Here is a 26657-nt window from a genome sequence, read left to right on the forward strand (position 1 = left end):
ATTTTACAATTTAAAAAGATTAAATTTTTTATTATATTTTATATGCAAAAAAATATAATGATTATATAAGATTAATTGAGATGAATTTAAAAATTTTTATATCTAAACGGACCTCTAACTATTATTATTATTATTTATGGAATAGATTTTGGAAAAAGGTGGTCCTCCGTTAACAACTTGGTGATTATATATGATAAGGAATCATACAGTGAGAATACCCATCATCAATAATTCCACAGTTGAAAAATGCTTCTGAGTGACAATAATGCTACATTAATTAATTTTTTTTTGTTTGGAGAAAATCAAAACAAACACGGACCAACCCTTCATGATTACTTGTTCAACCGAATGAAAACAGCTATTAAAAACGGTGGAGAATGCTTGATTTTTCCACATTCATACGGCTTGTCTATTTCTTTTGTGCGCACCGCCCCTTTCACTTAATTTCATTAAATTATTTTTAACAACACGTGTAAAGTACTATAAACGCTAGCTATTATTACATGATCAAATATTAGTTATTGCGTAAAGTATTACGTCATTTAAATGTTATGATTTATTTGTAATATTCAAATTTTAAAAACTCATATTCATATAAATAATATTAGCAGCTAATGTATGGATTAGATTAAAGGATAATTATTTTTTATTTTTATTACTATTTAATATATATATATATTTTAATACTATTTATAGAATATTTGAGATTATTTTATTATCTAAACGCAACCGATTCGGCTTTAATTACATCATCAATTGTCATCAACAATGGTTAACCATGATTTTCTTTTATTTGGACTAATCAAGATCGAGACTCGGGTACCACAAGTTAATGACATCATTGATAAAACAGCATGACGCCGTTTAAGCGATTCAAACCAAAGTTGATCGGTTTAGGCTTCGTTTGTTTTTTAAATTCATCTAAACTTATTATTATAAATTTTTTAAATTTCAATACATAATATAATCTTTTTAAATTTTAAAATAATATTAATATTAAAAAATAATTTATAATAATATTTTATTATCTCAACTCAACTCAATTTAACATTTAAATATAGTTTTAATATTATTTTTATTTTAAAATTTTTCAAAAAAATTAAAATTTTTAATTTATTTTATATAAAAATTTTAAAAAATTTTAACAAATAGATAAAATGAGATGATAAATTTGCTAAAAACAAACTGAGTTATTTTTTAAGTGCATATTCATAAGCTTTTAATGCAAGACTTGGAAAGCAGAGAAGAGGTTGCATCCCAATGGGAGGTTTGCAACAGTAATTCTGAGGCTTTTGGCTTAAAGTGTCGTAAGAAGTACATACGGTGTCTTTATCATTTTCCGTGACAAAGGCAGGCTCGCTCAAAGTCTTCGTGGGACAGTCACTTCGTAGTCTCCAGTGGACCATCGATGAGCCGATTGTTACGAGATTTGTTTGAACCCATTTAATTTGATCTGCAATCGGTGCAATGACAATAAAATGAATGCTGTACTTCGAGTCTAGATCATTCAAAAGGTTCATCAGGCAGGAGATAATTAAGTAATCCGATCCTTTTGGGTTTGCAAACAACTAATTATGCCGACACAAAATACTGTCATCAAATCCTTCAAACTTTTGGAAAAATAAGAAAGATAAAATAAAACTATTCAGAAACATTAAAAAAAAAAAAAAAAATCCTTAAAACCCCAACATGCATGGGTTCACATACATATGCAGTATGCAGTATGCAAGATAAAGTGATTGGTAATGGATTCCAAGAAGGGTGGGAAAAAGATAAACTCAACCAAGCTAATAAACTCAAAGTAGTAGACTCCAATATCTCACATCATACAGCAGTACTTAACCAGCTTCTTTTCACTTTGTTTGTTAGCCATCGGCACTGGAAGTGGAGCCGTTTGTTTGTAATTGTGAATGGTCTCCTCGTGTGGTGAGGTCGGATGGGAATCATAAGACACCATCTGATCAGAGTGTGGGTAGTGTTGTACTACTTCATTATAAGGGAATAACCAGCTATGAGGATCATCCCAATAGTAAGCCAGTCTTCCAAGTTGGTTATTCCCGTAGTCATGATAGCCCAGCATTCCGTATTGGCCATGATCTCCATAGCTATTTCCATGGTAATACCCCATTCTTGCATAATTTATATTCCCATAGTCATGATAGTGGGAAACATGATCTCCTTGTACAAGTGGGTTTTGGTTGTTTCTATGTTGACGTCTGGAATCCACCCAAAACAATTCTGCATGTTTTCCTGTTTTTGCTAGCATCTTTAGAAGTATGGCTGGGTCTATGTTACCAGACACATATGCCAACCCTTGTTGGCCGTCAATGTTGTAGGACACTCCTAATGATCGACAGAACATTTGTACGAATTAAAACATGAATTTCTCAGCGTACTGACATGACATACACGTACATGATCAACATGGAGAATGACAAAATACCTTGGATGCTGCCCAAAACTTTGATCATTGCTTTATGCCATCCAGGAGTTTGAGTATCCACCTTCAAAGCACACGTCTGTTGAAAAAAAAAAAAAAAACCATATGAAAAGGAGTAACCTGCAGAGAGTACGAAAAAAAAGGCAAAACGTCAAAACCATTAACATGAGTTCCATAGAGTACCATGTACGAAGAGGACTCCATCAAACCTTCTGCTGTGACAACCAAAATAAAATTAATATGTGCGTCTTGCTTTTCGATAAAAAATATTGATATTAGAAATAAGAAACAGTTTCTTAAGGAACCAAACACACTGTTTACACGGAGAAGTAGAACACCGAATAAGAAACAAGAAAAAAACTGAGTGAAAATCAAAGTCATAGAAGCTGATATATACAAATGGATAAACGTAAATAACATGCAATAAGATCAATTCTTAAATGGCCATAGGAAGAAGAATATAGCAAAGAGTATGTAACACCCCGGTCTCGGAGGTCTGCAGAGCTCCTGTTATCTAAAATTATCTCTCATGATACAATTATATATATTTCAAAGACTATAAAATTTTACTTGTTTAACATATATATTCGTTTCTCCACAAGGACACCAAGAAAAATCTTAATAAAATAAATTAAAATCTACATAAAAACTCTGAAATATCATGTCTTAAAATATCTAAAATAATCAATCACAGGTGTATTTAAAAATCAAACCCAAACCCACCCAAGATACTATTGATATTTTGTAACACTTGAAAACCGAGTAAATACCTGACCAAAACCCAATTGAAACAATTAAAATAATCTGCATTGACTTCCAACAAAAGGGCGAAGATGTAATTAACAAAAAAAAAAAAGAAATCTTTCATTATATAGATACTGAGGGCAATGTAATATAAGTGTAGAACCCAACGGAACTCGGAGAAAACAAACTTCAGATCAGGAACTACATCTGGTGAGGGAGGGGACCGTGCGAGATACTCACCAACAGAGCAGCTACAAAGTGGCGGCGAGGTGGCTGAGGCGGAGGCAGTGCACTGTGGAAGTGAGAGAGAAAGTGATGAGAGAAAGAGAGAGAACGGAGAGAGAGAGAACGTGGGAGTTACGGACTGGGGTGATGGGCGTCAACCAGGGGCAGCGTCCGAAGATGGAGGCATGTCCGCCGGTGTCTTCTGCTGGCAGTGGCGTAGTGACCTCAACAGTGGTTGAACAGCCGTGGTGGCTAAGAGAACAGGGGCCTTCGGTGATGGTGAGGCTTGCGTGGTGACTCCTACGGCAGCGTGGCTTAACCTTACCACAGCGGTTCCGACGTAAGGTGGTGCCGTCTTCTTCTGTGCTGAACGTGCATTGGGCGGAGTCCGACGGTAGATTGTGGTTTCCGTTTGGTGTTGGGTGTTAGACGTGCGGCTTGCCGAGATGCTTGCTGGACTTCACCGTGCAAGTACTGCTTGGTTCTTCTTGTAGCCTGCTATTTGTGCAGCAGGGGGAGGCTGTGAGGGGTTGTGTGGGAGGGGTATTCTAATACATAATAGAAGATTTGGCCCTTGGGTCAAGTAAGGAAACTTCAGATTTTCCGTTAGAAAACGGATCCATAATATCCCGACGTTATTGATTACTTTGTGCGCGACGTGAAAGAGAATCATGTGAATTTTACGTGATCTAAAATAATTAGGCAATTACAACATCTTTTACAATCCAGCATCGATTAACGCTGAGCTGAGCCCAGCCCTAAATTCCACTGAATTTTGAATGCCACAACTCAATGTTTCTGCCATCGACTCCTCGTAATCCAAGGAGTTAGGGAGAATAATGAAAATAAAAAATAAAAAAAAATTACTATTATTCATTCCATATACTACACTTTTTTTTTTTATTTTAATTTCTCATCATTCCACACCACATTTTTTTTTTATTATTGTTTTATTCCTGATCAACGAATTAAAATTTTTTCCTCATCATCTATATATCACATACTTACTAAGAGAAAAAAAAAAAATCATATGTGGTTTGTAGTATATGGATGATAAGTAAAATTTTTCTTAAAAAAAATCCATTTTATCAATGTATCATTAATTAATAATACTTTAGAATAACATTATTAAAAGAAAAATAAACAATAATTATTCTCAATTATTATTACCTAACTATTATTATTATCTACTGAGATTATAGATGATATAGCATTACTCCTCTCATAATTCATATGTTTTGCATTGAATCGTGATCCTTAGTATCTTTCACTGTTTGGAAAGTTGAATTGCCTAGAAAACAACCAAATTGAGTTATAATGAACTACCCGTTACAAAGATTTGAAACAAATACAAAAAAATGTCCGGTAATAAACTCTCTCTCTCTTTTTTTTTTGTTTATTGGGCATCACATCATCACCTTTATAAGAAAAACAAAAATGGTATATGCTATATACTCCCACACCACCACTGACTTGTGCCACTAAATTATAATGGTTTCTGGAGTCAAAGATATTTAATGGATCAAAATAACTCCAGTTTTCAAAAAAGCAACTTAATTTTCAAGGGTGTAATCGGTCTGGCCCGGTCCAGTTTTAGATAAAATTTAGGATCGAATTGGTATGTATCGATTTTGTATTTTTTAAAATCGATTACGCACCGGTTACCCTCCTAAACCGGTACTTCTAGTTTTACCAGCTTCCGGTCCGGTCCGGTCCGATTTTCTAATTTTTTTAAAATGTAAATTTCATAATTTATCATTAAAAATTTGTTTATAAAAAAAAAATTGATTTAAAAAAAATTGTTTTATACTTTTATTAATATATTAGACTATATAATAGTATTAATATTAGACTATTGGTATAGTTATAAGTTATATATTAGTAGGGGTGGGCTCCGACTCCGACGGAGTCGGAGTTGTCATTTCCTACCTCCGACTCCGACAAAAGTCGGAGCCAAAGTTCCCCTTCGACTCCGACTCCGACTCCGAACGCAGTCGGAGTCCGATTCCGATCGGAGGTCGGAGCTCCGACCTCCGATCGGAACTCCGACTGGAGTTCGGAGGGAGTTCCGAACGGAGGCCGTTCCCGACCTCCGTTCGGAGTTCCGGACTCAATTTTGTAATAGATTTTTTTTTTATTATTATTTAAATTTTGTTGTTCAATTTCGTTTCAGATAGTGGGCAACATATATATATTTTTTTAAAAGTGAATCATCTACAAATATTTGGTTTATTCAAGAGTTTTCAATAATTTAAATATTCGTTCTGATTTTGTTACTGAATTTTGATTATATCTTTAATTTGTTTTATGTCCGCCTGAAATTTAGCATTAAAAGTGCTCATGACTCATGAGTTGAAAATTATACAAATTTAAAATTTTATAGAAAAGAATGATGGTACGAATTTGTATAATTCGATTAATTTCAGTTGGATAATAAATTATAAACTTTTGAGAGATGATGGATAAAGTACTAATAGAAATTATAGAATAAAGAGTACTTATCCCATGTCTTTGCTTGGGATATAAGTACATAAATATAACTATATAAATAGTTTAAAAATTAAATAACATGTATGATGCAGTCATAAGTTATAACAGTCTCATTTATAACGTAATAACAATATGACTCAGTCTTGAAATATAATTACATAAAAATTAAACACGGGTTTCACTCAAACCCCAATGTTCCATTGGTCACGCCTGAAATGAAGATAGAAAGTAGCAATCAATAGATGAAAAAAAATTGATAATAAAAAATTATATACGGTAAAAGAATAATTTGATTCTTACCAAGAAAAGAGGTTCTCTCAACTCCATCCCAACTCTCAAGTAGCGTCCGTTCCAAACTCTCAATCATCGGTAATTATGTTAGGGTTCACAATTAGATCTATAAAATCATAAAAAGTAGAAGTTAGAAACATTAAAAATAATTAAATCATCATTTAAAAGCATATAAACTTACCCGATTCAAGCCTATAGCTCTCGGCATCAACGCCAACGGTATCTAGTCCAATGGGCATTTCACTTATCCAATTCTGTGTGCAAACGAGGGCCTCCACGGTTGACGGTGACAATGAACTCCGATAAGCATCCAACACGCGACCTCCAGTGCTAAATGCCGACTCTGAGGCAACCGTAGTGACAGGAATGGCTAGCACATCTCGGGCCACACGGGAAAGGACTGGATACTTGGTGGAATTAACTTTCCACCAAGTTAATAACTGAAATACATCACTAGGTGCCTCGACAGCTTCCATAAAATATCGTTCAACCTCAGATGTACAATGCATAATATTCCTTGTTGACATGAGTTGATGATACTGCCGTATGACACGATTGCCTCTAACCCCTACAGATGGGTCAGTATCACCTGAGGAAACTGTCGATCCTGTCGGCCTCGAATGTGAGGAGCTACCAACTGCGGATGAAGGCTGAGCACTAGTACTGTAGTGATGATATAAGTCATCAACATCACTTTTTAGCAATCTAATAAACTCTCCAGCCTTCACTGCCCCGAGGACGGAATTTACCCAAAATTCTAGAACGGCCAACTTAACTCGGGGGTCAAGGATCACAGCCACAAATAGCAATCTATTTATCTTCTCAATATTCCCCCAATATTTATCATATTTGATCTTCATCCTCGTAGCCATATCAGATAACAATCCAGCAGAGTCAGTACAACTATTTTCCAACTGGAAGTGAAGCTCCGAGAGCTCACTGAAAAATGAGTTCGCAGTCGTATATTTGGATCCAGATAGTCGCATGGTTATCTCATAAAAAGTTCTTAAAAATTCAACAAAATAACTCACACTGGTCCAATCATGTGCGTCTGGCGCACCGAGCCCCTGTCCTGCTGGCTCCAACAAAGCATAACTCAGGCCCCCATCCTCGACCTCCATCCGCTCGAATGCTTTTTGGTACTTCTGTGCCACATCCAACATCATGTATGTAGAATTCCATCGAGTCGGAACGTCCAAGCACAGCATACTACAACATTCAATCTTCAAATCTTCTGCTATTGCCTTAAACTTGGCAAGCCTTTGAGGGGAACCCCTCACATATCGTACAATGTTGCGGACTCGGGTTATAGAATCATGAACCTCTTTTAATCCCTCAACAACTATGAGGTTAATGATATGAGCACAGCATCGAACGTGAATACACTTGTGGGCCTGAATGACATCATCTCTCACCGTCGTGTTCCGCTTAAACCAATCAATTGCTGTTTCACTCGCACTAGCATTGTCAACTGTAATACACATCACTTTTCGAATTCCCCAGTCCTTTAAACAATCATACATCTTCACCCCAATGGATGCACCTTTATGATCCACAATTTCTTTAAAACCAATAATTTTTTTATGCAAAATCCACTCACTGTCAATGTAGTGTGCTGTGATACACATGTAGCAGACGTTCTGTATGGAAGTCCATGTGTCAGTCGTAAAAGACACTCTCTGACCAGTGGTAATAAACATCTTCCTCATCTCCTCCTTGTTCTTCGCATGCTTCTTCATACAATCTCGCATCACTGTATACCATGATGGAATGGGAAATCGTGGCTCAACAAAATTTAGAAACTTTTGAAAGCCTCTTTTCTCGACTGTGGTAAATGGCATCTCATCAGTAATTATCATCTCTGCAAGCATGTCACTCAACATCTTCTCATTGTATTGAGGGATGACTAATTTCTTAGTCTGTGTACCATCAGTGGCTGTAGAAGTTTGGTAACTGAGGTTGGTCTGATCAGTGGCTTGCAATCCCTTCGCTATCTTATATTGTTGGCAACCATTTAGATGTGCTATTAACACACCGGTACCTTGCTTCTTCGAATGGCATCCACAAAGTGATCCACAGTAATGGCATCTTGCCACTGGGTTCGCAATTTCACCAGGAATTTTGGTGAAATGCTCCCATGTCCACGACCTCTTTTTAGAAGGTCGTGGTGGTTGATCTTGCTCAATGGGCATCTCCTCCTCCTCGTTGAACATATCTTCATCATCTATATCAACTGGGAGTGGGAGTCGACTACTCGCACAAGATGTAGCTGCCCTAGATGTGGCTCTAGGGGTGGAAGTACCCACCGGCGTAGGAGTTGTAGCATTGGCATCCGCCACATCTCCTTGTGGACGATCATCTCCACTATGTCTAGGATCCATATCACAATCAATGAAGCTGAAAAAATTAAATTAGAAACAAAAAATTAGTTTAAAAATAAACTAGACTATTGTATTATACAATAGGACATGTATTATTGTATCATAATAATACATGTATCGATGTATTATTACATTGAGGTTCGGTTGATGTGCGCTTGACACAGACGAACCCATCCAAATGGGTTCGCTCGACGTACGCTCGAGCAGAAGCCATACAGAGAGGTTCGCTCGACTTGCGCTCGACGTAGCGCTCGAGCAGAACCCATATAGAGAGGTTCGCTCGACATGCGCTCGACGTAGCGCTCGAGCAGAACCCATATAGAGAGGTTCGCTCGACATGCGCTCGACGTAGCGCTCGAGCAGAACTCATACAGAGAGGTTCGCTCGATGTGCGCTCGACGTGCGCTCGACGTGGCGCTCGAGCATAATCCATACAGAGAGCCAGAGAGGATCGCTCGACCTGCACTCGACGTCGCGCTCGAGCAGAATCCATACAGAGAGTTTCGCTCAATGAGCGCTCGAGGTAGCGCTCGAGCAGAACTCTTCCAGAAAGGTTCGTTCGATGAGCGCTCGAGGTAGCGCTCGAGCAGAACTCTTCCAGAGATGTTCGCTTGACTTCCGCTCGACATATCGCTCGAGCCAATGTTTAATACAACGTGCGCTCGACTTGCGCTCGACACCTCGCTCGAGCGCAAGTCTTCAAAACAATGTAAAATTCATGTTTTTGAGCGCCGTGTTGGGGACTATATTGAATATTCAATACACAAGAATCACAAGAATCACAACTACTGGCTCCAACGACGAATGGTGTAATGAAGAACGCGAGACGGAGGGTTCACTGGTTCATGCACTGGGACGGGAGACGCGAGAGAGAAGTGAAAGAGGAAGAAGAACTGAAGAAGTGAAGAAGGAAGAAGAAGAAGTGAAAAGGAAGAGGAAGTGAGGAACGAGTCGTTCTGAATCTGAACTTCGCATGCCCCTTCAAGAAGGCACTTTCGAACGACGCCGTTCCATATTAAGTGGAACGGTGTCGTTCAATAATTTTTTTTTAAACCCAGCTCCAAAACGACGTCGTTTTGGAGCTGGGTTTAAAAAAAAAATTCGGAGTCGGAGTCGGAGCTCGAAGGAGCTCCGACTCCGACGCCGAATAATTATTCGGAGCTACTCCGAATTCCGACAACTCCGACTCCGTCGGAGTCGGCATCGGAGCGGAGGTCGGACGGAGTCGAAATTCTCGGAATTCTGCGCACCCCTATATATTAGTATTAGTTATAAATTTTTAGTGATTTAGTATTAACATTTTATGTAATAATTTATAAATTATAATAAGAAATTATTTCATATATGAATATATATGTTATATATAAAATTTCACAAAAAAATTTATAATTATACATTATATATAAAACTTATATATATTAATATTTAATATATATAAAATATTTTGTATAAAATTTATATAAAAAAATATTATTTTTTATTTTTTTTAATCAACCGGTCCGATCCGGTCCAAAAAATTCCAGAACCAGAACCAGTCGATTTTTACGTTTTAAAAACCGGTAAAACCGGTCCGGTTCTCCGGTTTGAATTTACACCCCTACTAATTCCCAATGGAAATGCAACCCGTGATCTAAAATTGCCACGTCATTTCTAACAAAATATAGTCAATAAGACAAGGTATAATAATAATAATAATTAACCAAAACTCAGTAATAATAAAAACCAAAAACAAATTCTGAATCTACATTTATAGAAAATATTCTATTTATCATCCTCTCTTAACATTTTTGAATGTGGCAATAATTGATTGGCCAGCGATAATAGCTAATATTAATCGCACAACTAAAAATAATATTAAGTCATCAATGACAATATTCCAATTAAAAAGTCAAAAGTACAATGACAAAAAGCTTCTCGTAAACTGGTTCGCCTAAGTTTTAAGTTCAATGTCTATGGGGAGGAAACAAATTCCAACAAAACAGAAATTCTGATATCAAGTTCGGGTAACAAAATTTTAGGCAGCTCCAGCCCCCTTGCCCTTCTTTCTCTGGATCTTCTTCATGTAGAATTCAAGCTCTTTGCCTTCCAAGATGTATCTGTGGCAAGTCCATTTCGGTCAACACTATGCACTTGCAAGTCTTACAAAAGAAGGTAAATGATGCATCTATGTCCGAGAATTATGTGGCAAATGAAAAGCTCTCATCAGATATCACACAACAGAATTCACATCCATCTTTGGAAATTATGAAACTAATTACTTGTTTTAAACTGCATTTAGGGGAGGGGGGGGAGCATTTTTTCGGTGCAGACAAAACAAGGACTTTTGTAATATCTGAGACAACATACTTTATGGGAGAGGTGTGTCAATAAGCAATTGTAAATGTATCTGGTAACTGAAATGAAAAAAAAAAAAAAAAAAAAAGCATAGGAAAGTCACATACCCATCAAAGCCACACTGACCGGGTCTTGATGAGATACAAGCTAATAAACGCCAAATTGCTCTTCAATGTGTAGGTCAAGCTTGCGATTCTGTTGACGCTTCTCCAGCTTCTCTGGACATGGTTGCTTTTCACCTCCTCAGCAGCAGCAGTATCACCCTCCTACAAAAGCAAGTGGAAAATGTAAAATGAAAACACTAATAACTTATGCCCCCCCCCCCCCCCCCCCAAAAAAAAAAACTTGATTGACAAATATAAAGCATGAATATAATTTTCACAATCTTTGACGACCCATCCCACTCAAAAAATAACTAAAACAAAACCAATTCAGATCAAGCTAACTAAAAACTTTTATACGACACCAATTGCTCAGACCAAAAGAACTAACAATGATGATGATGGTGATGATAAAAAAGACACGAGATTTCCATAACCAATGATGTAAAATATAATTTAATGATAACCTCTTCAAACCTCTTCAACAACAGTAACTAAAACTAACCATATCTATATGTATACTTCCTGTATACTTGGGCTTTGCCTACTTCTATGAATAAAACTTCTTGATTACCTTAAAAAAAAAAATATCCCTATCTATATATAACAGTATCTAAAACTTTCTTTTTGATAAGTTGTAACAGTATCTAAAACTAATGGTGCAAACATACCACTAGAGAGCATGAAGGGTGGGGGGCAGAGAAAATGAGAGAGAGAATAGATTCAACAAATAATATGAATAGAAGTACACATAAAGAATGAGCATATCCCTACCTCCCCTTCTTTCTTGGTGGAAGCTGAAGTCTTCTTCTTGCGACCAATGTCCACCCCATAGTGCTGGAGATACCACTGCTTGAACGGTGCTGCATCAACCTGAACAATAGCACTCTTCACCAAAGTTTGAGTACGAACCAGCTCGTTGTTGGATGCATTATAGACCACATCAAGAAGACGAGTCTTCCGGGTCACAGCTTCACTCCCCCATGAGTAGTTTCCAGTGTCAAGCCTCAGAGCACGCCATTTAACATTCCCACCTCGAACCCTAATCCTCCTAACTGTCTTGTTGCTTGACAGCTTTGTGTTTGCAGGTTGCCTTCCGAGCTCATACCTTCAGAAACAAGATAATCCCATTGGACAGGAGCACAAGATAATCTTAAATTTATATAAGTACCGTATTTCAAATTCTGGTGTTATTTACTTTTAAAGACGAACCCAAAATAAAGAAAAAAAAAACAGGTGGACTGGTTACCACAAAAAGCTTGCGTGTTTACATTTAAAAAAAAAAAACATGCAAAGACACCATTATTTAAAACAAGAAAACAACAGTGTCAGGGTTTAGATATTGTGGTAAGCTGGCATCCTTCAAAAGTATGAAATACTTCAGATCGAAAATTAGACAAAACCCATTAATCAGTGAGAGTAATCGGAGTTTCAACAAAATTCTAGCATACAGGGAAGATGGGGCTACCATTCCTTCAAATACAACAAACACATCAATCAGATCAGAAATAATACGTGAGGTTAAGACTTGGAGTACGGGGAATTAAGGAAATCTAAAGACCATATAAAAAGGGCATAGAAACTAATGAACCATATAAAAAATTTTCCAAGCTTAAGGAAATACAATTCGCTAAAGCTATCATTTACTGCCTAATGAACACGGGGAATTAAGGAAATCTAAAGACCAAGATTATCCCACTACAACAATTAAGTCAATCACTTGCGTATACGAAAACATCAGAAAACAAAGGACATTACAACCAAAATTCATTTCTTCCTCTCCAAATTTCTCAGCTAACAAAAGTACCGTAACTAAACAAGAAAATAAAAATAACGGAACTAAATAGGTCTTTCAGAGTTACTTGCGCTTCTTCCTCCAAGCCTTCTTCTTTCCTCCAGTGGCACGCCTCTTGTGCATTGAATCCCGAGAGATACCTACAAATCCACAGAATCACTCCAAATTAGCACCACGAAATCGAGGACAAAAATCAAACATTGAAAAAAAGTAGGAAAAATTAGAGCAAATTGAGAAAGACCCATTTTGGCAGTGTGGGGGTTCTAGGGCTGCTATCTCCCACAAATCTCTCGAACTTCTGCGGAGCAGCTAACGTCTGTAAAGGAAAAGAAATACATGAAGGGAGGCGACCTAGGTTTTAACTGGCCATGAAAAACCGAACCGGCCGGTTGGTCTCGTCTATTCATGTGTGTAAAACCAACCGAAACCTACTATTCAGCAGTTTGGGCTTGTATTTTTTGTTTTTTTTAATGACTAGATTATTTTAAAACCCAATTAAAATTCTAATTTCTCTGATTATTATGAGAAATTCTATTTGCTTCTAAATAAGAACTATATGTACAATTAAATAAAAAAATATTATTTTAATAATGACATTATTATAATTTTAAAAAAATTAAAAAATATAATTAAAAAAATTTATAATATAATTTTATTTAAAGACAATACATAGCATTATTCAATTATTATATTACCCTCTTATGTACCTGATTTTGAAGGCATTGTTGTGGACTAACATTAGTGATAGATATGGCTAGTTAAGCCCAAAGACCAAGACCGAACCCATATCTATCTATCGACTCGTTCTACGTACAGTACTAGCCTTAAGCTTGTTTGGAACTACAATTTCTTTCAATTCTTCTTAACTCTTTATTATAATTTTTTCAAATTTCAACACAAAATATAATAAATAATTCAACTTTTTCAAATCTCAAAATAATAATAATAATAATAAATAATATTCTAATAATATTTTATTATCTCAACTCAACTCAACTCAACTCACTTCAACATTCAAACGTAGCCTTAGAGGACTCCTTTGCGGTCCTAATGTATAAATTGACCAAATTGTCCCCAAATTTTTCATTGAATCGACTAAATTATCCCTCTTTCCAAACCTACCTAAACCCAGAAACTTCAAAATCGAAGGAAATTTATTTTTCCCTCTGCCGTGCTTCCCGACCCAATCTCCTCCACCATCGACGGAGTCACATACTCCATTGCCGACGACCTCCTTGGCCACCATCGACGGTTATTTCCTTAACCAGAGAGAGAGCGACTCTCTCTTAGGCTTGGATCCTTTTAATCTCTTCCCCAGCCTTCTTCAAGAACCCATTCATCGACTCTGAAAATTTTCGGCTAGTCTGCTTCAATGGGATTTCTTCATTCAATTTCACGACTTCAGATATTTTGATGATTCCTCCAGCAAGCTTTGCAACTTCAGTACTGAGCACATCTGAATCCATTGCAGCAACTTTCTTTACATTGGTGAGCTCCCCACTCAAACCTGAAACAACTTGCAAGCCAAGCTTCCTAAATTCAACATCATCCCGGAAAGCAGACTGCTGACTTTTCTTAGCCAGTTCACTCTGATGAGTCTGATCAGTACCCAAAAAACGAGAACCTTTAGCCCTAATGATTTCCTGTATAACAAAATGCAAGAGAGTAGTTTTTCCATCAGTGCCCTTGACATCAACAAGCTTGAGGAGTGTGTCCAACAGCAGCTTGAACGCATGGGCATCGCCACGGTTGGTTCGGCGCATAGCCACGTTTTGTTTAAGTGAGGTCTGCCTATGCAGTCCCCAAATAGAATTTTTCTAAGCAAATACTCGCGTAGTAGATTAATGGGCTAATTTCCGAGGCCCATTGAACTTCCTAGAATGCTCATCTTTGATAAATTTAGGCCTATTATACTGTAAATAATCGCGAGCTAGGTTTAACTCTAAGCCCTAGTTTCCGTAACTACTATAATATCTTCAATATATACGTGATTTTAAGGGCATTGTTGTGGACTAAGATTAGCGATATAAGTTCGGTTTTTGGCTTAGGAAAGTACGCGCGTGGTAAATTAATAGACTAAGGGGTTGTTTGAAATATACAGTTCATCTCATCTCAAAAATTTTAATAATTTTTTTCTCAAACAATTTTTTTTTTTAATTTTTTAATTTTTTTATCTAATTATTATCTAATAATTAAAAAAATACATTCGTAATAAATTAATGGTCTAAATTTTTGAAGTTGATTGAAGATGCTCATCCTTAACAAATTCAGGCCTAATAAACTATAAATAATCTTCATTCTGATGAGATGAGTTGGAAACGAAGATCAAATTAAATAATAATAATAATAATGTAATAAATCACACTCTTATCTCACTTTTTATTTTATAATATAAGATGTGGTATATTTATTATTATTAAATAATTCTTTATTATATGATTTTTTATCATTTAATATAAAAAATATATCGTATCTTATATAGTGAAATGAAAAATCAAACCTAATCAAGGGCCTGAACAATTCCCATTTATGCAAAGATGAAAGATTTCCTATATTTTGTATGGATCGAAATAGTAAGAGAGCCGGCCCATTACTAAAACCTAATCAAGAGCCTGCTTGCATATCTGATATCTGAACATCGGAAGTGACGCTTTCTTCGTTGTTGAATGTTGGTGGATCTGGATGCTATTCCCTTATTCCTAGTTCTTATCCATAATTATACTTTCTTTTTTCCTCGGGTAGAAATTCTCACAACTTGCCTAAAGTTGAGAGGACAACTTGTTATTCTGTTCCACACCTCATTGTTGCATACAAAAGCATATTTTTGCGTTTAATGCTGCAACCCGACTTTGTAATTGCAGCCAATTCATGCAAAGTAGTAGTCTTTGACAAACTTGGAGGGTCTGAGGATGGGGTTCTCGTTGGTGGGTTCATTGGGTTCTCAAATTTTGGTGAGAAATTATCATCCAGGGAGGTCAGAGATTCAATCTTTTAGTGAAAGAGGAACGCATACCATCAATTTCAAGTTATCAGAGGTTCGGTCTCGTTCAGCAAGAATTTCGTTCAGCAAGCGTGAAGCAATCGAATTTGAGGAGAGAACAAGCCCAGATGAGGTGATTGAAATTTGATTGAATTAGGGAAATCCAAATGTGCAACAAACAGAGCTTTTTATTGACTGCTTTGTTGGATTATCTATGCTTAAGTAGACTGAAAAGTAAGACATCAGTGACGACGATGATAGTTTTCCATCCATTTCTGTCTGCCTTGTGGTCAGGGCATATCTGATATAATACGTATAGGGTTCTTCATAAGAAAAGTTTATATACCTATAGGGCTGCAATGGGTTTGGAGGCCTGCTAGATCACAGGACTTGATGCGAATTCAGAGCCTTCTTCATATTATTCAGCTAGGTGACTTTGTTGAACCTTCTTGGCTCCTTCTGAAATAGGTCAGTTTACTACTTCTGACATTAGGACAGCTATTAAATTGACACGGGTTGTCGGTTGAGTGGTTCTCATGTATTTTGTAGGAATTGTATTGGAAGTAGATATCATCTCTATTTTGAAGTGTGGTTTTATTGGACGTTTATGGAGGGAAGTAAGGAGGAGTGTTTGAGAGACATTCCAGCAACTGACTGGGGGAGAGTTTGGTTTGGGTATTAAAAAAAGCAAGCTTGCATTAGGAGCTGCAGTGTATCACATATGGATATAGAGGAATTGCAGGATCTGTGGAGGCTGAGTTCATTCTGAAGAGAGTATCTTGAAAACCATCACGTGGGATGTAAAGCCTCGGGTGTCTTGTATAGATGGTTTTGAAATCACTGGTTTGAATTGAGCTTTATGTCGTCTTTGGGTTATTGCCGTTTGGTCCTTAGCAAATGAGTCATTTGCTGGTTTGTGGGTTGGCTGAGAGTGTTTTTTATGCTCTCTGGTAGGTTGTTTTGAATTTGTGTAGCTAAGATCCTGTGTACTATACTTCATTGCTATTAGTGGAATGGCTTATTCATAAAAAAAAATCTCTAACTCCCTTCTGATATCGTTATACAGTGAGAGTTGGAAGTTGCATATGCAATTTATGGATCTTAATTCCAAGCCTTGGAACTTCTCATTTGTCTTGCATAAGCAAAATCGTGCAAAATTGTGATACATACTATATTTGCAATTTTGGTGAATGTGCAAAATGGTTTGGCGGCTAACTTTGTTTATTTGTTTGAAAGGTCAGAAAAGAGATAGAACAGTGCTATGAATTGATACGAAGACTTGGGAGGGGAGTTGTTTATTTGGGTTCATCAAGGATGGGACCTAGTCATTCACATTACAAGCAAGCACAGGAGTTGGGTAGAGAGGCAAGTGACTCTGTGTTGCTTCCATCGTTTCTTTATTTCTATGATGTTGTAAATATTGGCATGCATCATGCATCCTGATAAGACTTAGCAACTACAAATCGTATCTTAGAAATAAATTTTTCTTACCGACCGAGGTTTCTTTTCCTTATGAGCTTCTTCCACTTTGCATACAACAGATTGCGAACCTTTTGGACTGCACTTCATGGTCAGGGGCTGGTCCCGGGCTAATGGATGCTGCTACTAAAGGTGCTTTACAGGCAGGAAAACCAGTTGGTGGATTTAAGATAGGTAGAGAAGCTGGTGAATGGACAGCCTCAAACTTTCATCCTTATCTGCCTTCAGAAACGTATCTGACTTGCAGGTATCCTTGCCACCTTATCTCAGATTTTGACGGTTCTCAGTTGAATGAACTGCTTTTATGGTGCAGGTTTTTTTCTGCGAGGAAGCATGGGTTGGTGGATGCTGCAGTCAGGAGCACCAGCTCTATCAGAACTGCTGTTGTTGCTCTCCCTGGAGGTATTGGTACTCTGGATGAGGTGTTTGAGATATTAGCACTGATTCAACTGGAACGGATAGGATCAGAGCTTCCGGTTCCCTTCCTTCTAATGAACTATGATTCGTTCTATTCAAAGTTATTGGACTTCCTTGATAATTGTGAGGATTGGGGTACCGTGTCCAAAGGAGAGGTTGCATCCCTATGGAATGTTTGCAACAGTAATTCAGAGGCTTTGGCTTATTTGGCTGACTTTTATAATCTCCCTCTTAGCGACAAAGGCAGGCTTGCTCAAAGTCTTCGCGGGACAGTCCCTTCGTAGTCTCCAGTGGATGATGATAAGCCAATTGTTATTAGATTTGTTTCAACGTGTAATGAGATTAAAAATGCTGTACTTTGAGTCCTAGATCATTCAGAGGTCCACCAAGGTATTCCTTTTGGGTTTGCAAACAACTTATCTCGACACAAAATACTGTCATCGAATCCTCCAAACTTTTGAGTTTCATATTTTATTTATTTTTTTCAAAACGATTACGTGATGATTGTACAATTCACGATTGTAAATATATTTTTTCTTATAAAAAGAGAAAATAAACTATTCAGAAACATAACAAAATCCTTAAAACCCCAACACGGTTCACATAATGCACGTACATAGTTTTGCCTGTAGGAATTCTATAAATTTGCACACACTAGCCAACCATATCGGCTATAGCTAAGACATTTGAACTGCCTATTTACTTGTCTATTAATTTTTTAATAATAAAATTTACTTTTTTTTAAAATGATTATGCAGTATTTATATATTTAATGACTATATGTAGTGTTACTATACATAAGACGAAAGTACAAGTGAAACTGCATAGTATCTACCCCTTCCGAAAGCGAATCTAGAAAGTGATTTGTACAGTATCTATTAGCCATCTTCGGAACGACGTCGTGCAGAGAACTGCAACGAGTAAAGATGGACAAGTGAAACTGGGTAAGAGCTACTTTATTTCACTTGTTAAGACGAATGCGCCGACGTTATATGCCTTTCGTAACTAAACAAGATGGCATGCGTTACGATTGGTGCCTTCCAAGGCGACTTTGAAACGTGTAATGGCTGGCTTCACCTCGTAGTCGTAAATAAGATGACTATTTAATTAATTAATTTTTTTATTTATATATAGTCTATAGAAAGATTTTATTTAGAAGTTGTAGATAATATATCTAGTAAGTACTTTTTAAAAATATTTTAATTTAAAAAATAAATTTTAAATTTTAAATATTATAAATCAAATCTCACAATTTAAAAGAGAATCAGAGATGACGTACAAGGACCGTGCATGTAACTTTACGAGGAATACAAGTAAGAGGATTTGACCTTAAAGTTATTTTGACGTGTACCGGTTTACAAAGAATGAATAAGGCAATTGCCTTTCACAGATGCCAAGAATCATCTCTAAAGAATGATGCCTTGGGAGAGTCAGCAAATGCATTCCTCTAAACACCTAAAAATATACAAAAGCATAAACATAAAGCAAACAAATAATTGTATGAATGAATGAATGCTTGGACCCGAGTAGGGTCTGGTGCATGCAACTTGCAAGCCAGCCCATATCACACAACAATGGCCATCACCTCCAACTCTTATCTCAATAGCTGATTTTTACTTGGTAGGAAGAATTACTAGTGCTATTTATATATCGCTCCAAATTCTGATCTCCATGCCTGATCAGAACGTGGGTTTGCGTTGTTGTGCGCTACGTCGGAATCCTCTTGATAGAGTGGTTGCAATGCAGATTCTGGCAATCTGCTCTCTGCAAGATACTTCTTCATGGTGATCATCTCCGTCTCGTGTTTTCTTTTCAGCTTCTCCATTTGCTTCTTTAACTTTTCATTGTCTTCTTGAACCCTTGTGAAGTTCTCCTGCATTGATGTGAAAATCATTATAAGCATGAGTAACGAATCAGAAAACTACTAGCACTCAGCTTGCAGTGTTACAAGAATCATGGTTCAAACTCTGTAAAACACAAGTCATCAAGAAGTATCGTTTGTATAAGAGACGGATGAGCTACCTCTGCAACAGATGCTGCTTGTTCAGCTTCTCTCAGCCTAGCAAGAAGTTCTCCAGCAGCATGAACAGCTTCTGCAGTGTCTCTTAGTTGAATTCTAAGACTCTTGTTCTCCTTTTTCAACATTTCTCTCTCCCTCTCCCTCTTCACCCTCCATGAAGAAAATTCTGCAACAAGGGATTTGGCAAATCGAGAGCCTGGACCTTTCTTTCCTACCTTTGCAGCTGCCCTCTTTACCTCTGTTATCCTTTCCGTGATTGCACGATGCTTTCCAGCCAAATCATTATACTTTTCTTGTAGTTCAGCGTAGTGTTCGACCATCCTAGCATGCCCAAGGACTGCTCTGTGAAGTGCATCATCCAACTCCTCAGTGCACTTCTTCTCTAAGCTCAACTCCATCTCCACCTGCTCTGCACGTCGCCGGTGTGATTCTAGGTCAATTCTCAGTTCATCAGTTAAGGAAATCCAATCACTCTCCATTTCTGTCCATTTCTGTGTTTCCCTCTCTAGCTCTAGTTCTTCCTTACTATGTAGATTATCTACACCACTTTTTCGAAGTTGCATCGATCGGGATCGGGACAACAAAGAGGATCTCAGTATTTCGGTATTGTCAAGAGAATCAGAAGATGACTGCAGCTTGCCTTTTAACCGCTCAATTTCCTTGAGAAGTGCTTCCTTCTCATTCAGATCAAAATATCTGTTCCCATACTCAGGTTCCAAGATTTCCTTCACTTCACATTTTTCCTTTATAACCTCTGGCTGATTAGTCTCGATTGCATTGCACCTTAGAAGCTGCATATACCACCACACCAAGAAAAAATTGAGAAGGGAATTTCCAACATTTGAAATGCAAGGTTTAATAGAGGAAACAAGTAATGACCTTGTTTAAAGCTTCATCCTTTCGTGAACGAGAATCATTATTCTTGGTATCCTTAAAGGGGACTCTTTCATTCTCTGAATCATCAAGACAAAGTGTATTGCTTACTTGATCATGCACTTCTTCCTTCTCACGTTTGTACTGCTCTACCTGTAGGAATTTAGATATCCATAATGAAATTACAAGATTGATCCTAAATAAGCCCTAGAGGGGGTGAATAGGTGTATGTCACAATTCTTTGTCTAGTTTTAATTCATTTCAAGATTATAGTATTAATTCAATTTCAAAATCAAATAAGTCCACATGCCTCAAATCACAATATCGAACAAAAATAAAAATATGAATGATAAAGCAAAACAAGCAACCCAGAACAAACCAACTCCACTATTTGAAGATTAATAAAGTAAGTTTCTTAAAAACACTCTGTAATATGTGGATCACTTACTTGCCACGCGTTTTGTCCATACCCATTATACTCATAAATAAATCTTATCTATCAACCCAAACTAAATAACAAACGTTACCCATTATTTTGAATTCGGATTTAGCCAATACTAAAAATACTAACACGTAATAAAACCCACATTAGAAAAATTCCAGGATTTATAGAGGTCAGACAATTCTTATTACCAGTCGATTCAACTGTTCAATTTTGGCAGCTTGCTCCAAACAAACATTTTCAAGCACCACTCGCTTGCTAGATTTTCTCATAGTGTTCCCTGTATCCTGAAACAACAGAAGTAGAAAAATTATTAAACAAATCAGAAATTGATTAGATTGAATCACACTTGCCTGTAACTACTATTAAGTGTTCCATACTTTAGGATCTTCATCTTTCAGTTGGGAAGGGTTTTCTTCCTCATCAACTGCTGCAATCCATGTCCTCAAGCTATCCTGGACACCATTGGAATCCTTCTCAGCTATTCTCTGTTGGCATGATGCACAAAGGAAAGAAACAGATGGTCCATTTGAAGATGGCTTCTCTTCTGGTAGCGTCTGAACAGATGCATTGGCCTTGTCAACTTCTGGACAGGGTTTCAATCTCAAGTGCTCAAAGGAGAAGGAAACTAAAGATTTGTTTACTGCCGAGTTCCGCTGGTGACAGTCAATGATCTGTAAGCCTCTTTGAAGGCTAGCAGCCAAGGTCTCGGTGGGGCTTATACGTGTCTTGCTTGACTGCATAGAAGATTTAATCTGCTCACCCTGTTTGAGGGACTGTCGTAACACATCCAAGTTGAACTTTGAACTCTCCGATACAATGTTCTGACTTCCTAAATGACTTGACAAGTTCATGCTTTTCCTATTGGAATTTCCAATTTTCGGAGATTCAGACAATGTAGGGTCTTGGAGAACCGGGGACTGACAGCATGAGCTAATCGAAATTCTCCCTCTGGATGCAAGGTCAACAGCTGTTAAAGAGTTACAAGCACTTGCAAAATTATCTTCTGAAGCATCATTGGCATTCTGAAGAAGTTCATTCCAAGGTTTTTCCATACTTTTGATTTCACTGTCTGCATCCAGAGAGTCTGTCTCACTACTTTCGTCCATCGAATAGAACTGTATGGAATCCCTATTAATAGATGCTTCTCTAATATCCTCTTCATAACTATGCAGCTTATCTAGATGCTGACGAATTTCACTTATATCATCTTCATCAACATTCATGTCTTCATCAGAATCATTATCCATGGGGTTAAGGATCAAAGAACGGTTAAGGCTTACTCTCAATTGATTTAAGCTTTCACGTACATTTTGCTCTTGAAAATATCTATTTTGACTCCCTGCTGATATACGGACATTAGACTTCGCTCTTATAAGTTCTTCCTGAAAACAGAAAATAAACAATAAAAATGTATAAAACCACAGCTTGCTCTAGTTACAGCCTTCAAACTAAGATTTTTTTATAGAAAAATGATCTGTATAAAATTCCGTACAAGCCCTTGTAAAATAGTGGATCCCATCTAAAAAATATTAAAAAAAATATATTTTTTATTAATAAAACTCACTTTTTTACGAAGGTTTTGTATGGAACTTATATATTTGAGGTTTACACCTAGCATTACTCTTTTTTATAAGATTCTGATAGGAAACTTAATACCTTCAACTGACGAATTTGATCACTCAGGTCATTAACATCATCCTCTGTGATTTCATTTATTACCGGCTCATTTCTAATGAATTTCACCCGTTGTCCAAATCTGAGAGTTCTCAGTGTATCACAACTATTTCTGCAAAAAAAAAAAAAAAAAACAGATCCATTATTTCAGAGGAAGAAAAGAAACAGAAATTTCGGGCACTGTTTCGGTAGAATTTTAAAATTTTTTTCTAAAATTCCCCGTCTTATGATGATGACTCGATCTAATAATGATACTTTTTTATAACACAAAACAAGTCATATACTTGTTTTCTGGGGATATGGCACAGATAACTGTGAGTTTGGCATTTCCACCGAATGATTCTTGCAGTAAATTTGTTAAACAGGAATCCCGGTATGAAACATCTTCAGATTTTCCAGACTGAGCACCTTTTGCAAGAATATTCACCAAGTGCCTGCACCAGTATAAGAGAACAGTTATTATGAAACAATGTTGTTAAAACCAACCATCGCAATTATGTTGATATTTCAATCTGTCATTAGCTTCACATAAGAGGGACATAATTGAAAAACTTTAGCAATTCAAACCAGGAATTGCATTGTTTCATTGTACGGAATACAGATATCTTTAGCATGGCTACAAATATGAAAAAGTCCATAGACCAATTGCAGAGATATAGAATCATAATTCACAGACACACCATCTAAGTGGAAAACTGCATAAAAGATTACTCATGAAACAAAATTCTCCAAGGGTCGTGGCATCATCATACCCAAGTTTTGACAAGGACCTCTTTAAATGTTTGCCTTCCCTTGCAACTTGTCTACCGACATCGTCACCTTTATTTCTATCGAGTCCGGCAAGATCAACAAGGCAGATTCTGCTTGCTTTTGAACTATTAAAACACTCGGATGATGTTCCCTGCGGCATCAGTTGATACAAGAACACATTAAAGTGATAGAAAAACAAGCGGATAACAGTTAATTACAGCAAGTCAACGACTCATTGGCTATGGTGGGATGTGTGTTTAATTAAACGCTGTGATAACTATAGCACCCTCCGTGAATAGGTCTATCCGAACTAAAGCAACCCTTTTTTCAGATCACTGATAACTGATAAATATATCCAATGATACCTTACGCCAAGACTCAATGCTAAAAGTAAAAAGAATATGGGATCTCGAGCTCTTTGAATTTAAGCTAGTTGCTCCAACTTTTCTACTTGAAAGCCCCTGCATCAAATAAGCAAAAACCAAACAAGGCACCAATGTAAAATCATTGTTGAGTATGTAAAGCGCAAAGATATGTTAGTAAATTCATCGAAAGAAAAAAAATAATAATATCCAAACGTTCGAAATATAGCCAATGCAAGAGAACTTTGAATGATGGGTGCTTGCTTACCTTGATCAGGATTTGTGTCACATCCTCATAGCTAGTCACATATTCCTCAGTCAAATTCTCAATATACAATCCATTTTTCCCATCATCCTTCATCTGAAACAGTTTTGACCAAACTTGTCATTATAGCGCAAAATGATGTCAAGTTTAAAAATGTCAAGGATTGAAAATCTTCACCTCAAGATTTCGCTGCATTGGATCAAGTAAATCGCCAATTCGTTCATTGTATATCTGTGATAATAAATCAGTTAGAAAAAAACATCTTAATCGAAGTAATCAAGAAAAGGAGATATCACTTGTAGACTAAAAAACAAAGTAAATACCTCAAGAAAAGAGCAACGGCACTGATAATTAATATGTTTCTCTTCGGAGTTCTCTTGCTCCTGTATATTACAATTCAAGCAAAACAGTCACCAACCAAATATTATTACTTATTTCCACTTTCAATAGAGCTTAGAAACAAAGCATACTCTCTGAATCTCGGAGAACAACATTTGGAAGATGCGAGGAACAATGCCCTGGCGACTACTAGCCGAGGGATCCTCAACCATGGCGCTTGGCGGACCCCACATCGTGTAAGTCTTTCCACTTCCCGTCTAGTGAGAATTCAACATGGTTACTTCATTGCTAATTACACAATCAAATATAATATAAACTTTTTTCTTCTTGTCTCGTTCTTGTTACTAGATAGATATAAACCCGATAACTATGCAAGATACTTTGGTATAAGTAAATTTAAAAAATGAAACATAATCTCTAATTACCTGTCCGCATGACAAAATTGAAGTGTTGTAGCCAGCTAAAGCATTTCTAACCAAGGGGACTCCAACTAACTGGAATACATCTTCCTGGTATAAACCAAAATTAGATCTCATAAATAAAAATTTTCTTACCCTTTGTTTGTTTACCAAGAAATATGAGGAAAGCAGAAGGATTAGAAATATATATCGAAATTCAAGACAGTTGAGAATTTCAGAAAATGTAAATTGTTTCCAAAAATATTCCATTAAGTGAATGTTTAATGTTTAACCAGGTATGAGGTCACAGATAAATTTCTTTGAACAAAGCAAAGTAATACTCAAAAATAAACTTGAATATAAAAAACATGAACACCCGGATCAAATTGCATACCTGATTCGCATTGGAATCAAAAACAGAATCGAATGTAAATTTCCGATCACCAACAGACAATGTGTCCAACGAGACTTTCTTAACCGTCCTATCCCCTCCATTATCAGGTCTGATTCTCACAACCACCTATCAGAAGGTTCAAATTTAAATTTTCATCCGGACTATTCTGATTTTGTATAATAAAAATACAAAAACTTGTGACTAAGCTAAGATGTAATACCTTTACTGGTGGATCCGGAGGTGCCAATACTTCACACTGACCCTCCGAACCTACAATCTCATCCTAAAAAACCCAACATTCTCAACAGTAAATCTTTCAGTTTTGCTTCAGTGGAAAATTTTAAAGTGAACACAAAAATGTGATTTCAAGAACTATACCGTTACTGACGGAGCCAGTGGTGCCGGTGCTTCGCTGGCGATCGGGTGCCGCGAAGTCAATATTTTGGATGGTGAGGATTCGGTCGCCAAATGGGCTTGGGGATCAGCGGTCTGGATGTTCGGATCGGTAGGCGGAGCGTTCTCTGCGTTGGATTTGGATAAATTGAAGTTCGAAGAGTTAGACTTATGCTTGGAGATGGATCTCGGAAGAAGGTTTCGGATCGACGAGGCCGATATGGTCCCTAAGAACCGAGTCTCCGTGGTCTCTGCGATTTGATTGGACTTCATGGCTCACTGAGCGATCGAACAGGCGTGAGATAGAGAGAGGATGAGAAGATTCGAAGTTGGTTGAGAGGGAAGGAGAAGAAGATCGCTTTTGTCTTTTATGGCGATTTGAACCGTTAGATATTCGAATTTTAATCGTAACTAATTTCGAAAAGTGTGAAATCACTTAAATACCCTCCTCTTTCTTTCCTCTCTTCAAAATCATTTTTTCCGTTGTTCTCGTTTTCTTTGAGATGCGTTCGTGCAGCTGACGTTCATAACAATTCACTATTTAGTATTTTTTTTTTTACCATTCTTCTCAACACATTTTATCTAATTATTACAATTTTTTTAAATTTTTACATAAAATAAAATAATCAATTCAACTTTTTCAAATCTTAAAATAAAATTAATATTAAAAAAATTTAATAATATTTTATTCAACTTTTTAATTTTAATTTTAATTTTAATTCATTTCATCTTATATGTAAAAATAAATGACATTTTTAGAGTTTTGCTATATATATAAGCTAGTGTATTTAATTTTAAAAAATTAAAAAAATAATTATTTTTTTAAGATAATTGATGTGAAAATTTTTTACATCAACCATATGTAAAATATCTTTTATTTTACGTCAATGAATTTTCGAAAATGTCGTAACAAATATCATAAAATTCATTTATGAGCCCATCTTTTATTTTTCTTTAAAATTCCAACATAAAATATCTTGCTCACCTCTTATAATAATACCTTCGTCTTCTTTTTATAGTTTATGACAAATTATTAATACCAACATAGTAAGTAATGACAAATTATT

At 36.5% G+C, this 26657-nt stretch overlaps 2 protein-coding genes and 1 pseudogene across 2 annotated transcripts; 1 reads left to right on the forward strand and 2 right to left on the reverse strand.

Annotated features, from left to right (window-relative positions):
- Positions 1 to 10378: 10378 nt before the first annotated feature.
- Positions 10379 to 13188, reverse strand: LOC108992099 (annotated as a pseudogene).
- A 2237-nt stretch (positions 13189 to 15425) lies between these two features.
- Positions 15426 to 18089, forward strand: LOC108994193 (probable cytokinin riboside 5'-monophosphate phosphoribohydrolase LOGL10). Its single transcript, XM_018969317.2, has 4 exons — positions 15426 to 15914; positions 17018 to 17146; positions 17323 to 17507; positions 17574 to 18089. Exons 1-4 carry the CDS (start codon positions 15711 to 15713, stop codon positions 17959 to 17961), a joined length of 906 nt encoding a protein of 301 aa, XP_018824862.1. The 5' UTR covers positions 15426 to 15710; the 3' UTR covers positions 17962 to 18089.
- Positions 18090 to 18948: 859 nt separating this feature from the next.
- Positions 18949 to 25945, reverse strand: LOC108994201 (kinesin-like protein KIN-12F). Its single transcript, XM_018969328.2, has 17 exons — positions 25576 to 25945; positions 25418 to 25480; positions 25198 to 25323; positions 24831 to 24914; positions 24537 to 24662; positions 24390 to 24449; positions 24244 to 24297; positions 24070 to 24162; positions 23805 to 23900; positions 23442 to 23590; positions 22974 to 23123; positions 22672 to 22801; positions 21393 to 22397; positions 21204 to 21299; positions 20577 to 20723; positions 19700 to 20488; positions 18949 to 19550 (listed from the first exon to the last, which is right to left on the reverse strand). The coding sequence occupies exons 1-17, from the start codon at positions 25861 to 25863 to the stop codon at positions 19317 to 19319; spliced, it is 3690 nt and encodes a 1229-aa protein (XP_018824873.2). The 5' UTR covers positions 25864 to 25945; the 3' UTR covers positions 18949 to 19316.
- Positions 25946 to 26657: the final 712 nt, after the last annotated feature.

This window comes from Juglans regia, chromosome 9, assembly GCF_001411555.2.
Source record: "Juglans regia cultivar Chandler chromosome 9, Walnut 2.0, whole genome shotgun sequence".
NCBI lineage: Eukaryota > Viridiplantae > Streptophyta > Magnoliopsida > Fagales > Juglandaceae > Juglans > Juglans regia.

Coding starts and splice junctions, on each gene's coding strand:
- LOC108994193 (XM_018969317.2), top strand. CDS start 15,711: ATGGGGTTCTCGTTGGTGGGTTCATTGGGTTCTCAAATTTTGGTGAGA. Junction 17,147..17,322: donor CACAGGAGTTGGGTAGAGAG/GCAAGTGACTCT, acceptor TGCATACAACAG/ATTGCGAACCTTTTGGACTG. Junction 17,508..17,573: donor GAAACGTATCTGACTTGCAG/GTATCCTTGCCA, acceptor TTTATGGTGCAG/GTTTTTTTCTGCGAGGAAGC.
- LOC108994201 (XM_018969328.2), bottom strand. CDS start 25,863: ATGAAGTCCAATCAAATCGCAGAGACCACGGAGACTCGGTTCTTAGGG. Junction 25,481..25,575: donor CACTGGCTCCGTCAGTAACG/GTATAGTTCTTG, acceptor TGGGTTTTTTAG/GATGAGATTGTAGGTTCGGA. Junction 24,298..24,389: donor GCCGTTGCTCTTTTCTTGAG/GTATTTACTTTG, acceptor TTATTATCACAG/ATATACAATGAACGAATTGG.